Raw genomic sequence first — 14,445 nt, 5'->3', positions numbered from 1 at the left:
ATTGAGTTTTGGAATTGGGTAAGACCAGGGCCAGATTAAGACATACAGAGGCTCTAAGCCATATCAAGATTCAGTGGCCCCATACCATAAAAATAAAGATGAAAAAGGTGTATTACATTATAATAGAAAGGATACAACCCAGCATTAGGGAGTGCTTGGCAGTGTTCGACAGTCTTTGCTGAAGATGTGTATCAAAGGATTAATAAAATAACTTGATTGGAACGTCTTTTAAACTGGATCTAGTTTGTGCTTATTGCCTCCAATACCAAATGCTGCATTGCCACGCTTTCTGCATAAAAGGCAACTCTGCTGCAATTCACACCAGACCTTCCCACATATTTAAGCCATCTTAGTTATCTTACATCTTAGTTACCTCCAACGCATTTAGAGGCCCCCTCATAATATGATGTCCTAAACTACGGCATACTTGGCTTGTTCCTAAATCTGGCACTGGGTAAACCTGTTTTGGCCATTCTTGTACACATGGGTGATCTGGGTGGCCATCTGTTTCGCATTCTGCCCAAGTGGAAGGACTTCAGTCTGATCCCAAAGCCAACTATTTGTTATTTCCAATCAGCCATTCATTACAAGAACTCCATGACTTTAAGAAACTGGCGCCCGTGTTCGTGTTTTTCCTCCTCCTGCCTCCTTCCCATTTCCTTTTGTGTGGTATCTTTTAGATTGTATGCCTGAGGGGCAGGAACTACCTTGACTTTTTTGTTTAGCTTTTAAATATTTCTGTAAAGTGCTCTGGAAGCCATTATTATTATTATTATTATTATTTTATTATTTTATTTGCTGAAGAGGAGGGTAAAATGCTGTAAAAATAAAGATAGAGCTATGCCAGTTGAGGGGCTATCTTCAAGCATTGCAGAGGTGTCTTGTCCCCAAAGCCTTCTAAAATGTCTCGGGCCTCCCCCGCCTGCTGAAATACCCCAGATTTCTCTGTGCCCAAACACCGCTGATCTTGGGACAAAGAAATGGAGGTCTGGAGTGGTTTTTCCGGGCAAATGAGCATTAATGCATGCTGTGTGTTTGTACTAGGGGGAATTATGTTAATCGCCCTACAAATGAGGCTTTGAATCGTGCCTAGAGGTTAATTAACAGGCCTTTCTTCTCTAAAGAGGGACGCCTTGTCTATTTAAAAATGCAAACCGTGTTTTGGAAGGAAGAGGGACTCATATCATAGGTCTCCATAATGTCTCCTTTTGCAGCTTCATGAGATCATCTGTTGACGGGGGTGTTTTGCCTCTTATGCTGAGGAGAATGGGTTTCATTCCCCAGCCTGGGGGGCCCACAAGGGACCCTTGCCCGTGACTCAGTCGTCTCAGTGGGACCAAGGAAATTGACTGCAGAGCCTTCTATTTGCAATGTTCCGGAGAGGAGTGACAATGTTTATGTAGCCAAGGCGGCACTACCCATGCACGGCAGGGAGGTACCAGCAGTTTTAGGGGAACCCTTGCAGCATGCAGGAATACACCCACTCTCTGGAAAAACCTCTCTCGTGCGGTTCGGGAGTTTCCAGGCCCCTGATCATCTTCCTCCAAACTTGTCCAAATTCATCCAAATCCTTCCATAAAATGTGACCACAACTGGATACAGTTTTCATGGTGAGGTCTGACCAGAGTGGAAGCATCACTTTCCATGATTTCGAAACTTTACTTCTCTTCAGGCAGCCTCAAATGGCATTTGCCTTTTTTGCAGCTGCATCATACCGCTGGCTCGTATTTGGTTCGCGATCAACTCCAGTGCCGAGATCCTTTCCTTGCGTGCTATTGCCAAACCAAGTATATAATCCATCTGATACCTGTGCATTCGATTTCCTTTCTTCCCAAATGAAGAACTTTGCACTCTTCTCTCTTGAATGCCTTTCTGTTGTTTTCTAACTTATTGAGATGATTTTGAAATGCTGTTTCTGTCTTCTAAGCCGGGGGGTGGGGGGCAGAAGATAGATCTCTAGATTTTTGGCACCTCAACTCCCAGAAGCCCTGCTAGCATGGCCAGGAATACTGGGAAATGAACCCCAAACATTTTGAGATCTACTTTCCTTTCTCACCAGAATGTGGTGCCTGAATCTCCTTTTTTTTACCTCCTCCCTCCCCATCTTCTTTACTTTTGTGTCATGGCCTTTAGAACGTAAGCCTGCGGGCGGAGCCAATCTTATTTCTCTCGGCAACCTTTTCGGCTTAAGGAGCAGAATGAAAAACACTATAAATAAATCGATCTTTCTTGGGAGGCAGCGGGCTCCGGGCGTTAATGTCATTGCATGTCTTGGATATTCACTGGCTGGACCCAACCCATGTGTCTTTTTACTTTTCGGCAGCTGCTAAGGTGGCAGTCGGGTGGGGCCGATTGGGACACGGAGAAGGGGCCCTCGTGTGCCCCTAATGATCACTGCGGAGTTGGTGATGATTCTTCTACTCTCTGGAGCAATAATTAAAGGCCTCCTGGGACAGAGAAAGCTGGGGGGGATCTGACTTTTCAGGCAAGTGTTGATGGCACTCGGGGTGCCGTCTAATTAAAATTTCACGAAAGCCTCTTTGCCTGCCGCAGCGGAGATGCCATTGATGTGCTAATGTCTCCATTGGCTGCTTCCCTCCTCTATGCTTTCTCTTATCCTCGGCCATCCATCATTTTGCCCACCTCCCGCAGATCGAAACGGCGTTGTGGCGGACTGCACCCGGAATCCGTCTCCTCCTCTCTTCCTACCCTGTCTTTCCCCTGCGATATTCTAGGAAGCTGTCTTGTGCTGGGTCAGACTGCAGCCTGGTTCGCATGTAGTGACAAGGTTAAATCGTGGGTTGTTGTTGAATCATGGGTTGTCATGGCACACAAACTCTGCACTGTGGTTTGACTATGTGCTGTTAGCCCAGGAAGGGAACCTGTGGTTCATTGTTAGGTTGTGAACTATGGACAACCCAGGAAGGGAACCTAGTTTGTTGTTGAGTTGTGAACTACAGACAACCCAGGAAGGGAACCTAGTTCATTGTTGGGTTGTGAACTATGAACAACCCAGCAAGGGAACCCACAGTTTTTGTTGGGTTGTGAATTCTGGGTTGTTCATGGTTAACAACCCGTAGTTAAACCAGAGTGTGTTAGAAAGAGCAGAGAACAAGGAACATGTGTCCGTCTAAGACCCTGAATAGCTGCTGCCAGTCAGAGCAGGCGATACCAGGTTGGATGGGCAAAGAGTTTGACCTTGTAAGAGGCAGCTTTTTTAATATATCCCTATCAACACATCCAGTGGATGAGTTCATAGCTTTGGCTGCTGCCCTGTGCTAGGAAAAAAAATAGGAAGGAGAAGATGAGCTGAGAATATTGGATAAATGTGGCCCTTAGGATTTTTCATTGCGCGCTCTCTCTCGCTCTCTCTTGTGGAATATATGTGTATATATATATATATATATATATATATATATGACTTTCCCTTTGTCCTTTTCTTCTCCCCGCCTCCACCACTGCTAACTTGCCTTGATTTTAATTAGTTTATGGAAAGCAACTCTTCTGTCATTCCCGGTCTTTACCGGCTGCCTGATCCTGCCAAGTCTGGTCTAACTCGCCACGTCTGCAGCTCGGATGATCGCTGGCGAACAGCAGGGTGCTTCAGGGAGACCACAAAGAGGCCTGTCTCTGGAAATCATTAATACCCAGGAGAGAGGCAGACGGTGCTTTAAGAAGGGAGCCCTGGCTTTTTGGGGGGACACGGGGAGAGGAATTATCAGTTCCTGAAGCAAGCGGTTAAAAAGAAAAAAAGAGTATCGTTGAGCATGTACAAAGTCTAATGCAAGACCTCTTCCAGCCTGAAGGCCAGATGGAGTTTCAGAGAAGAATTTGGGGGCCACAGTCTGGCACTGGGCGGGGCTAACAATAAAGGGGCGGGGCAATAATAGAAAAAATAGCTGTGTATTTTAGTCTCAAGGTCTTACTGCCAGTAATGAAGTTAAGAGAGGACTTTCGTGGAAGCACCAATTGGCAGTCAGGGGAACGGGAACCCCCAGAGAGATGGATTGGGCCCTCGCAACTGCACTTCTGTATGGTAGTTACCCAATAACTAGGTGTTCAACAGAGGCTTTTAAGAGCAAGCTAAGCAGACTTTGATTGCCTTATTTTTGGAGAAGGGGTTGGTCTGGATGACCTTTTGGTCACCCTTCGAACTCCTTTTTTGTCCTAGGCCAGCGTTTTGTCAGCTCTTTTTTGAGCGCTGAGGGTTCCTTCTCTATAGCTTCTTTTCTTTCACCACCCTTGTAGCCTTATTCTAACCATCGGTTCACGGGGGACGAGCGTATGGCGTTCCTCATGAGCAGCTGTGTGCATTGTGCAGGGATCCATGGGGAGACGTAAAAGAGGAGTTCAGCAGGAGTCGTTGTCTTCGTTCTCTCTCCCCCCTCACTTCATCCCCTTTCCTGGGCCCAGCTCCACTCGCCAGCCTGCACAGCTAACACATCCATTCAGGCACCTGGGAGCATTCTGTGACATCACAGAAGCTCAGCCAATAGCTGGACAGGTGGCTTTGCAGATAAACGGCCTTTGTTTTTAGCATGAGATCTTTCACATTTTCAGAGGAAGCGATCCACCCCCCTCCAGACGCCATTTGTCTTCAGCCGTAGAGAATCACAGGATTCAGTCGAGAATCTATCATTCAGGTATCCAGAATCCAACTATCTAGGGAAGAATCTAGCAGAGCTCACAGAATCCAAGTATTTGTGACCTTCCTTGCAGTTTGAGAAGCCCAATTCTAAGTAGTATCTGCTCCTGAACTCGAGAGGGTTCTTCAGCATCTCTTTCTCTCTCTCTGTCACTATTGATCTCTTCCAATCCTACGCCCAGAATCTGTCTTTTGAATTTATTTCCCTACCACTGAAAGGCCGTTAAGAGCCGTAAAACCTCCCTGTCTCCTTTCTGTTGTTGTTGGTCCTGTTCCTGGGGAGATGGCTGTGTGTGTGTGTGTGTGATTAATTGTTTATCCCCAAAGAAATTAAGAGCTCCTTGGCGGCTCTATCAATACACCCCGACGAGGCCTAGTACATCTTGATTAATGACAGATCCTATATCAAGGGCTTTATCACCTTTTGGGTGGGTGTGAGCGGGCAAACGGAAGCTGTCACCTGCCTTTGGGAGAGACAGGGAGAAGAGGAACCGCTCAAACAGGAGGGCACTGGATGGTCTTTAAAAAAAGGGCCCAGCATTTCAAGATTCAGTTGAAACGTGCTTAAGCAGAGTATCGAATGGCCAGGGTCATGCAGAGTAGTTTTGTCCAATGCTTACGATAAGGTGGCCACATAGAAAGAATGACAGGGCTCCTGTGTGTTCAACACAGGGAATTTCAGCAGGTGTCATTTGCATGCATGGAGCACCTGGTGAAATGCCCTCTTCATCACCACAGTTAAAGCTGCAGGAGCCCAGTCCTCTTTTCCATATGGTCACCCTAGGTTAACCCTTCCTCCCCATCTTCACAAGACCAATAAAAATCTCTGCCCTTGCTCACCTGGTATCTACATTGTCCTCTTTTCGGTGGCAGGCACTTTAGTTTTTCAGTTTCCGTTTTAAATCTGTATTTTAAATCCTTCCACCGCTGCTAGGTTCTAGTTAGCTATTAAGGTGACCCTATGGAAAAGAGGACAGGGCTCTTGTATCTTTAACAGTTGTATACAAAAAGGAATTTCAGCAGCTGTCATTTGTATGCATGCAGCATCTGGTGAAATGCCCTCTTCATCACAACGGTTAAAGCTGCAGGAGCCCTACCCTCCTTTCCTACAACCTCATCCATGTGTGTGTGATTAATATTTCCTTTTAAAAATTCTTTTAAATTTGTGTAGATTGCACCGGTGTTCGTGCATGTATAAAAATTGGTCAATGTTGGGGCTGTTGCCCATAAACTGCACAGGTGTGAGTGTATTTTGGGGTGTGTGTTTTGCATGTAAATTCAACATGTTGACATCGGTGCATGTAGATTGCACATATGGTGTTTTTCTGCCTTTCGTGCACGTTTTCTTCTCTGCCCCCCCTTCCAGCCTATCCTTCCCCAGAAAACTATTTTCAGTACCTGCCCATCTGCTTATTTCCTGTTTTTCCACAAATCCTTTCTTTCCTTGTTTATAGCAAAGGACAGGGGTGGGGAAGGAAGAGAGAGAGAGAGAGAGAGATGCTAGGACTTCCCCAAAAGGTCAAGGACTCCTTTCTTTTTGTTATTCCAGCAGCCAATAATAGTAATTTTGCTTTCCTGTTTAGAGAAGTGTATTTTTAAATTTCTGCATTCTGCCAGGACCTACCGCTGTGCAGACAGATAAAAACGAATCTCTTTCCTTTTCCAGCTTTTGTATGCAGATCTTTTGCAATTTGGGACTAATCCACAGCAGCTTTCTTTCTTTTAACAATAAGAACCTCAAGCAGCCACCAATAACAATGGGAATTTGTTTATTTATTTATAACATTTTTTAAAAAAAACAACAACCCAAAACCTAACCCCCACTCCTTAGCCAAAAAAAGCCTCCAAAACCTACAAAAATATTTCTGCGGGCGCTCCCTGACCGCAGGCTTCCAATCTAAAAGTCATGACACAAAAGGAAAGGGGACTGGGAGGGAAAAGGAAAAACAAAAAACAAATCCAGCCGCTAGATTCTTAGTTGCAAAGTTCAGCAGGTCACGGGCAGAGCGGAAGGGCCTCTTCCTCTGAGCAGTGGCATAGAATCATAGAATCATAGAATAGCAGAGTTGGAAGGGGCCTACAAGGCCATCGAGTCCAACCCCCTGCTCAATGCAGGAATCCACCCTAAAGCATCCCTGACAGAGGGTTGTCCAGCTGCCTCTTGAAGGCCTCTAGTGTGAGAGAGCCCACAACCTCCCTAGGTAGCTGATTCCACCGTCGCACTGCTCTAACAGTCAGGAAGTTTTTTCTGATGTCCAGACGGAATCTGGCTTCCTTTAACTTGAGCCCGTTATTCCGTGTCCTGCACTCTGGGAGGATCGAGAAGAGATCCTGGCCCTCCTCTGTGTGAGGAGGGCCAGTTGATAGCAGAGGGACTGTTTTGTCCATGTGCCTTTTCCTCCCTTTTTTAAAATATAAAAGTCTGGGTCAGGGAAGGCTGGTGGCTTCAATGTCTATGGGGCTGCGAATCCACTCCATGTTTCAGTCAGAACCCTAAAGGAGCTGTCCAAGGTGTTGGAAAAACCTGAGCGCTTCTCCAAAATGCATTTCAGTCCCCTGGCTGAGAGTAATCCCACGCTCCTGCTTGAGAGGAATATTCGTTCTGTTTCCTTGTCACTTTTACAGCTCCCGACCTTCAACCTACGCTTCCCTAGTTCGTTTCTTTTCATCATGAGGACTAGAAACTTAGCTCCACCTTAACTGAGTCTACAGACACCCCTGCTCAAGTTTGAACTGCAGCATTTCTCGAGCAGACACTTTTTCTCATCACTGGTTATGACCCGGAGCTGGTGGGGATTTGTATTGGGACCTTGTGTTGCAATGCAGGGGCTTCACAAAGGATCATCTTTTGTGTGAGCATATGGGAGATATCCCACGTAGCAGAGCCCATGCGTGCGTGGGAGAGCGTGGCCTCTCCCGTCCTCTGCTGCCAAGGGTCCTTTTAATTCATTCATTTATTTATTACATTTTTATACTGCCCAATTGCTGAGGTTCTCTGGGCAGTTTACAATTAAAACCACAACATCCAAGTCAAGACTGAAAACTCAAAAAAAAAAATCTGGATTTGTGAGGATTTTATTCGGTCTGTGTTTTTAAGCAAACTTCATCCGACCTGGACTAATGCACGAGCCGAAAGGCCATTATCCTTCACTTGTTTATAAGTTTATTTCTTTTTCCTTTCCTTTCCTTCCCTTTTCTTTAGTCTTGTTTCCCCCCACCCCCCAAAAAATATTGTATTAACCAAGTTTTCTGTAACAGCTGTTTAAACCCCAATTGACTGTTGTATTTTCTATTATATCTAAAAAAAATTTTTTTAAAAAAAAAAGCCACTTTTCAAACTCCTCCAGATATTGCAATGACCTTCCAAGAAAACAGTCTTCTCCAAGCTGAGGTTTGACTTGACATCATGCGAGATTGAGTCTGCTCCAGCAATGAGACGTCCCCGAACTGTCTCTGGAAAGTCCCCAAATCACTTCTGGAATGCCCTCAACTTTCCAGAGTAGAGTTGCAGCATGCCGGTGGTGGGGGAGGAAAGGAAGTCGGTTCTGCCGTCAGTTTCCCCCTCCCGCTGTCGGAACAGTGCCATTGGCTGGTGCCCTCCACATAGGTTGGAGTATAGATCCCATCATTCTCCAGCCCGCATGGCTAAAGGGGATGTTGGGAGTGGTGGTCCCAACACATCCAGAGGCCTCCACGTTGGGGAAGGCGATGATAAAGGAATGTGGATTTTTCTGCGTTTTTGTTTGATTAAAAATCTCTGCAGAAACAGGACGGGACAGGTTTACAAATGAGAAAATGATGCGGGCCAGAGACAGGTTGACCTGTCCATCTCGTAGGAATGTTCAGCTGCTTGTTGGCAAACCTGTTGTCACAGGACGCTAGGAGCAAGACCCGGTTACTTGCCCATGTGTAGTGGGCAGTTTGGGCTCCGCTCTCGGACTGCGTTTTAATGGATGCCCCGTCACCCCCGTGGGGGAAACTCCGCAGCCTCTGAGTGACGCTGACAGCGGCAGGGGGGAAAGATGGGGTGGGGCAATCTCCCGCTCGGTTCCAGTAAATAATACATCAAGATGGCAGATCAGAAATTAAATTATCATTTGAAATGCATGAGCCGTGGTTGTTAATAACATGCAGCGGGTCGTGCGAGTGTCCGTACCTGTGTGTGATTTCTTTTGGCGGTGGGTGGGTAATTCTGTCCGCATGATTAATTATGTAGACTAGAAGAGACAATCTTTTTTTTTTTTTTTTTTGGTTGTTGTTGCAAGGCGGACTTACGCATTCTTAATTTGGGTTAGGAAAGCCTGATCTAAAGGACAAAGAGGAGACGGATTCTCAAATAAGAAAGTGGACTTTATTGTGTGGGGTGGTTTGAGAGCGAGAGCTGGTACAGACGTTGGCGACAGGCAGCCCAATTCGTACAATCTGGACTGGTCTGTCTGTAGCGGGGGGGAACGGCCCATTGGACTCAACGCCCCCCCCTTGATACATTGGAGTACAAATCCCATCACCCCCAGCCAGCTTGGCTAAAGGAGACATTGGGTGGGGTTGTCCAACACGTCCAGAGGATGTGTTGGGGACGGTTATGATGAAGGAATGTGGGGTTTCGTATGTGTTTTGTTTGATAAAAAAACGCAGGTCTCTGCAGAAACAGGGTGGGACAGGTTCATGAAATTAACGTGGACCAGGGGGAAAGCAGTCCGGCAGTTTCAGCACCACGGAGAGTTCTGAGTGAGCCACTTGCTTCCAGCAGGTCTGGAGGTAAAAACTGAGGCCTTCTCCAACCCGCTCCTCTCCAGATGGGTTGGACGACACCAGCCACCATGGGACGCCACTGTCTGGCACATTGGGGAGGCCCCAAATCGGAGAAGGGGAGGGTCTGGCAAGAACCGAGGAGATCTGGGTTCAAATCCCCAGGAGCCATGAAACCTTACCGCATGGTCTAGGTAGCAAATGGCTCACTCAGAGCTTTCCACTGTGCTGAAACTGTTGGACTGCGTCCCCCCTCCCTGGTTCATGTCAGTTCTGTCTCCGCCTTGCCTACCTCATCGGGGAGGCCTCACAACAGACAAGGCGGCGGCAGCAAGGTGGTGAACCTTAGGCCTGTGGGTCAGATCCATCCCCACTCTCTTTCCCCGAACGACGACCCTTTGGGGGCATCTCCGCTTTTGCGCAGTTTTGTCCCATTCTGAACAGCTGAAATGCCTCTCCTAAAGTGGCGTTTAGTGGTTTAAGCTACAATAGGCTGGTATTTTGGCTTTGAAGTGGGAATCAGGCCCTGTTATATTTAGAGCATTAAACACACACACACACAAGCAACAACAGCATTCAGACACCCGTCCTCCTCGCCTAATTTCAGAGTGATAACTCGTCAAGCGCAGCTGCGCAGCCCTGCTAACGCAGCGCCTGCCTCTGCGGCGTCGGGTCGAGCGCCCCTTCACGAGGGTTTATCTTGTGCTAAATGAGTTGTGGCAAGGGCGCCGACGGAAGTGCGTGCTGGTGGTGGTGGGGTGACGCAGGTGAAAGAAGAGGACGGAGCAAATTTCTTTTCTGACCCTGGATCGTTGGGTGCAGGCGGGGAAGAAAATCTAGTTATGAACACGAAAGGGAACCTCTAATAACGGCGCCCGTGAAATGTGCATCTCCTGCCAATTTTGAGGGAGGGGGTGCGGAGGGATGAAGGAGAAGGCTGATTTGAGGCTCTGGAGTGTTTAATGCGTGGCCTGTCCTGCTCCTCCTCCTCACCTCCTCGGTTGCCTGGACTGGAGCGAGGATCACGCAAACAAGCAGGTTGCAACGGTGAAGAGGAGGACCGACTCCGGGGAGCACTTGCAGGACACGGAGCAACAGCACCCTCCCGGCCATGTTCCCCAGCAACCGGTGTATACAGGCTTACTGCCTCTGATACCGGAGGTAGCACATAGCCAGCAGGACTAGTAGCCATGGATCACCTTCTCCTCCAGAAATTTATCCAAAAGCCATCCAAATAGGCGGCCATCACCACATCCTGTGGTAGCGAGTTCCATAGTTTAACTCTGCGCTGTGTGAGGAAGTCCTTCCTTTGATCTGTCCTGAATCTCCCACCCATCAGCTTCATGGGATATGACCCCTGTAGGGTTCTAGTATCATGGGAGAGGGAGAAAAAATGACTCCCTGTCCACATTCGCCACACCAGGCATCATTTTGTACACCTCTATCCTGTCTCCCCTCAGCCTCCTTTTTTCCTAGCTGAGCAATCCCATCTGTTGTCACCTTCCCTTGTAGGGGAGATGCTCCAGCCCCTGGATCATTTGACTCACCCTTTTCTGCACCTTCTTTCTCCTTCTCACCGCCACCGTTGTCCAGGGCTGAGCAACAGGCAGGTGAACCAGCAGGTGAAGAGCAAAAGACACCCAGCGAGCTCTTCCCAGCAGGCCCCAGCTGGGGCGTGGGCCCTCTGGAGGTGCCCTTCCATGATGACCCTTTGGCATCAGCCCTGGGGGAAAAACCAGAGTGAGACTGCCATTCCAGCCTCACACACCTGGGAGTAAGCCCCCCGTTGAAATTGACAGGAGTTACTTCTGAGTAGACACGCCTAGGATTGCGCTGTCATATCCGTGATTTCTAACTTCTCTAAAGCAGGGCTAAGCAATATGGGGTCCTCCAGAGGTTTGGGACTACAACACCCATAATCCATGACCCGGCTTGGGGCTGATGGGCTTTGTAATCCAAAACACCCGGAGGGCGCCGGATTGTCTTCCTCTGCTTTGAAGCATGTTTATCTGCAGGCCAAATGTTATTTGGGGGCTGTTCTTTTCACAGTGAGAGACCAGGAGGAGAAAAGAAACTGGATTTCCTCTTTGCTCACCAGCTTATCCTAATGAGAGCGGCTTGTCTCGCATCGCCTAAATGCTGTTTTCTTGGTCGTATCCAGTGCTTTGCTGTGCTGGAACAGAGGCAAGATAGAGACGTAGCGGATAAATAGAACAGACGATGCCAAATGGATATTCAGTTGATGTATTTCTCTCCCGCCTTTTAGGAGTCAACACCTCAAGGTGGCTTAGAAAGAGCTCCATTTTGATTTCTCTGCCAATTTCACATTTTTCGAATCTTAAATTCGGTTGGTCCCAAACGTTGAGAATTTTCCTTTTTAAAGTTTGCGGAAATTGTTAACAGTCTTGTGTCCTTTTAGGGTTTGCACAACAAGTCATGTGCATTTTTATGTGCATTTTCCCTGTTGCCTAATAGATACTCTTTTTTGCCAGCGGTTTTCTTACTACAAACATTTTTAAATTAGAGAACTCCACTGCCAAATTTGGAGTAGCAGGTTCTAAGGATCGTTTGGATTTCTCATCAAGTTCGAAATTCAGTCCGTCAGCCTGCAAATGCAAACCGAACCTTCCCCTCTCTGCTTCCCAAAAAGAATCAATAACGTTATGTCAAAGAAAAGCAGTGCGCATGCGCTGGGCTCCTTCTGCCAAGTGTGTGTTTTAATTAGGGAACATTCAACCACGCCTGGCCACCCTGGTAACTGGATCCATTTTATCTATCAGCGGAGGCAGCGAAATGCATCAGCGGAGCCTAATGGCGCTGGCGTTCAATCCCCGGCCCCCTCATGCATGTAATACATTTGCAATTATCGCCTTACCTCGGCATGTTCAGCGTTCCCGGGAGTGCGGGGCGGCTGTACTGCGGGCGAGAGAGTCAGGACCGAGAAGAAGAAGGACTTCTTCACACCGTGCAGAGGTGAACTCTGGAATTCGCTACCACAAGATGTGGTGATGGCCACCCGTTTGGATGGCTTTGAAAGGGGGTTGGATAAATTCCTGGAAGAGAAGGCCATCAATGGCTACTAGCCTTGATGGCTATGTGCCTCTTCCAGTATCATAGGTAGTAAGCCTGTGTGCACCAGTTGCTGGGGAACATGGGTGGGAGGGTGCTGTGGCACTGTGTCCTGCTTGTGGGTCCCTGGTCGACAGCCTGTCGGCCACTGTGTGCTGAAGTAGACGGACCCTTGGTCTGATCCAGCAGCGCTCTTCTTACATTCTTAGATGTAATGGTGGAAAATCCAAAGAAACTGGGCAGAGGGATGCGTTTTCCAAGGGTGGTGCAGAGGAAACCAGTGTCAGGGGACGGGGACGGGACTCTCACTCCATCCAAATTCTGCTTCCCGAAACAAAATGGAATCGGTCTCAATATCTCACAAGACGCTGCCTTATACATAGTCAAGTACCTGGGTCCATGTAGCCCAGTATTGTCGACACAGACTGGCAGCCACTGTTCTCCAGGATTTCAGACGGGAGTTTTACCAGCCCTTCCTGGAGAAGCCGGGCATCAAACCTACAGCCTTCTGCACGCAAAGCAGGAGGTCTGTCCCACTGAGTTACAGTCCTCCCCTTGAAAAACAAGCATTCCAGTCCTCATGGCTCTCAGTTAAGGGCCGATGTGGTTAGGAACAGCTGTAAGTGCTTTGGACTAAATCGGCATAACCTAGCCTAGTATTGTCAGCACCGGCCGGCAACGTCTGTCCAGGGTTTCAGGCAGTTTTTTTTCAGCCCTACCTGGAGATGCCGGGAATTGAACCCAGAGTCTTCTGCATGCAAAAGCAGGACTGTACCACTGAGCCAAAGCGCCCCCTCCCCCCCCCCCCCGCCCCATCATCTTGGCACCATGAAATCTACCCTTCATGTTTCGGGAGGAAACCCGGCGCGCTAACCGAGTGCCTGCGTCTCTCTTTCCTTTGCAGACAAGCGCCGTGCTGTGCGCGGGGGGCTGTGCGCTCCTGGCCTTCAGCTCGCTGCTGGCCGTGATTGTGCTCTTCCTTCCCAGCGGGCCGTGCGAGCGGCGGATCTGCACCCTGGCCTGTTACATTCAGATGGCTGCAGGTAAGTCAGCCGGCACCTTCCCATTTTACCGCTTCTTCTGTGCACGCGATGTCTTTATTTATTTATTTATTTATTTATCATACTTATACCCCGCTCCTCAGCCAAAAAAGGCTCTCAGAGCGGCTTACACTTAGGAAAAAAGACAGTCCCTGCCCTCAGGCTTACAATCTAATAAAGACATGACACACAAGGAAAAGGAGTCAAGGAGGGAGGGAGGGAGGAGAGAGAAAGAAAGAGAGAGAGAGAGAGAGAGAGAGTCCAGCAGGAGCAGGCCCCGATGTTACTTCTGCCTGCGCCTGTCCCCTCGGTCCTTCTTCTTCCCCACAGGGCCAAGATGGCAGTTTGCCCTGTGGGGGGGGGGGGGAGAGTCCAGCAGGAGCAGGCCCCGATGTTACTTCTGCCTGCTCCTGTCCCCTCGGTCCTTCTTCTTCCCCACAGGGCCAAGATGGCAGTTTGCCCTGGGGGGGGGGGAAGAGTCCAGCAGGAGCAGGCCCCGATGTTACTTCTGCCTGCTCCTGTCCCCTCGGTCCTTCTTCTTCCCCACAGGGCCAAGATGGCAGTTTGCCCTGTGGGGGGGGGGGGAGAGTCCAGCAGGAGCAGGCCCCGATGTTACTTCTGCCTGCTCCTGTCCCCTCGGTCCTTCTTCTTCCCCACAGGGCCAAGATGGCAGTTTGCCCTGGGGGGGGGGGGAAGAGTCCAGCAGGAGCAGGCCCCGATGTTACTTCTGCCTGCTCCTGTCCCCTCGGTCCTTCTTCTTCCCCACAGGGCCAAGATGGCAGTTTGCCCTGGGGGGGGGGAAGAGTCCAGCAGGAGCAGGCCCCGATGTTACTTCTGCCTGCTCCTGTCCCCTCGGTCCTTCTTCTTCCCCACAGGGCCAAGATGGCAGTTTGCCCTGGGGGGGGGGAAGAGTCCAGCAGGAGCAGGCCCCGATGTTACTTC

At 48.9% G+C, this 14,445-nt stretch overlaps 1 protein-coding gene across 1 annotated transcript in view; it reads left to right on the top strand.

Annotated features, from left to right (window-relative positions):
• LHFPL7 (LHFPL tetraspan subfamily member 7) overlaps positions 1–14,445 on the top strand; it is a 58,910-nt gene that overhangs the window by 6,759 nt on the left and 37,706 nt on the right. Inside the window, exon 3 of the mRNA XM_063146785.1 lies at positions 13,368–13,506. Coding sequence (XP_063002855.1) covers positions 13,368–13,506 — 139 coding nt within the window. The remainder of the gene's footprint in view (positions 1–13,367; positions 13,507–14,445) is intronic.

The sequence above is a fragment of the Elgaria multicarinata genome, chromosome 22 (assembly GCF_023053635.1).
Source record: "Elgaria multicarinata webbii isolate HBS135686 ecotype San Diego chromosome 22, rElgMul1.1.pri, whole genome shotgun sequence".
Classification (NCBI taxonomy): domain Eukaryota; kingdom Metazoa; phylum Chordata; class Lepidosauria; order Squamata; family Anguidae; genus Elgaria; species Elgaria multicarinata.
This window is presented reverse-complemented; position numbering and strand designations above follow the sequence as displayed.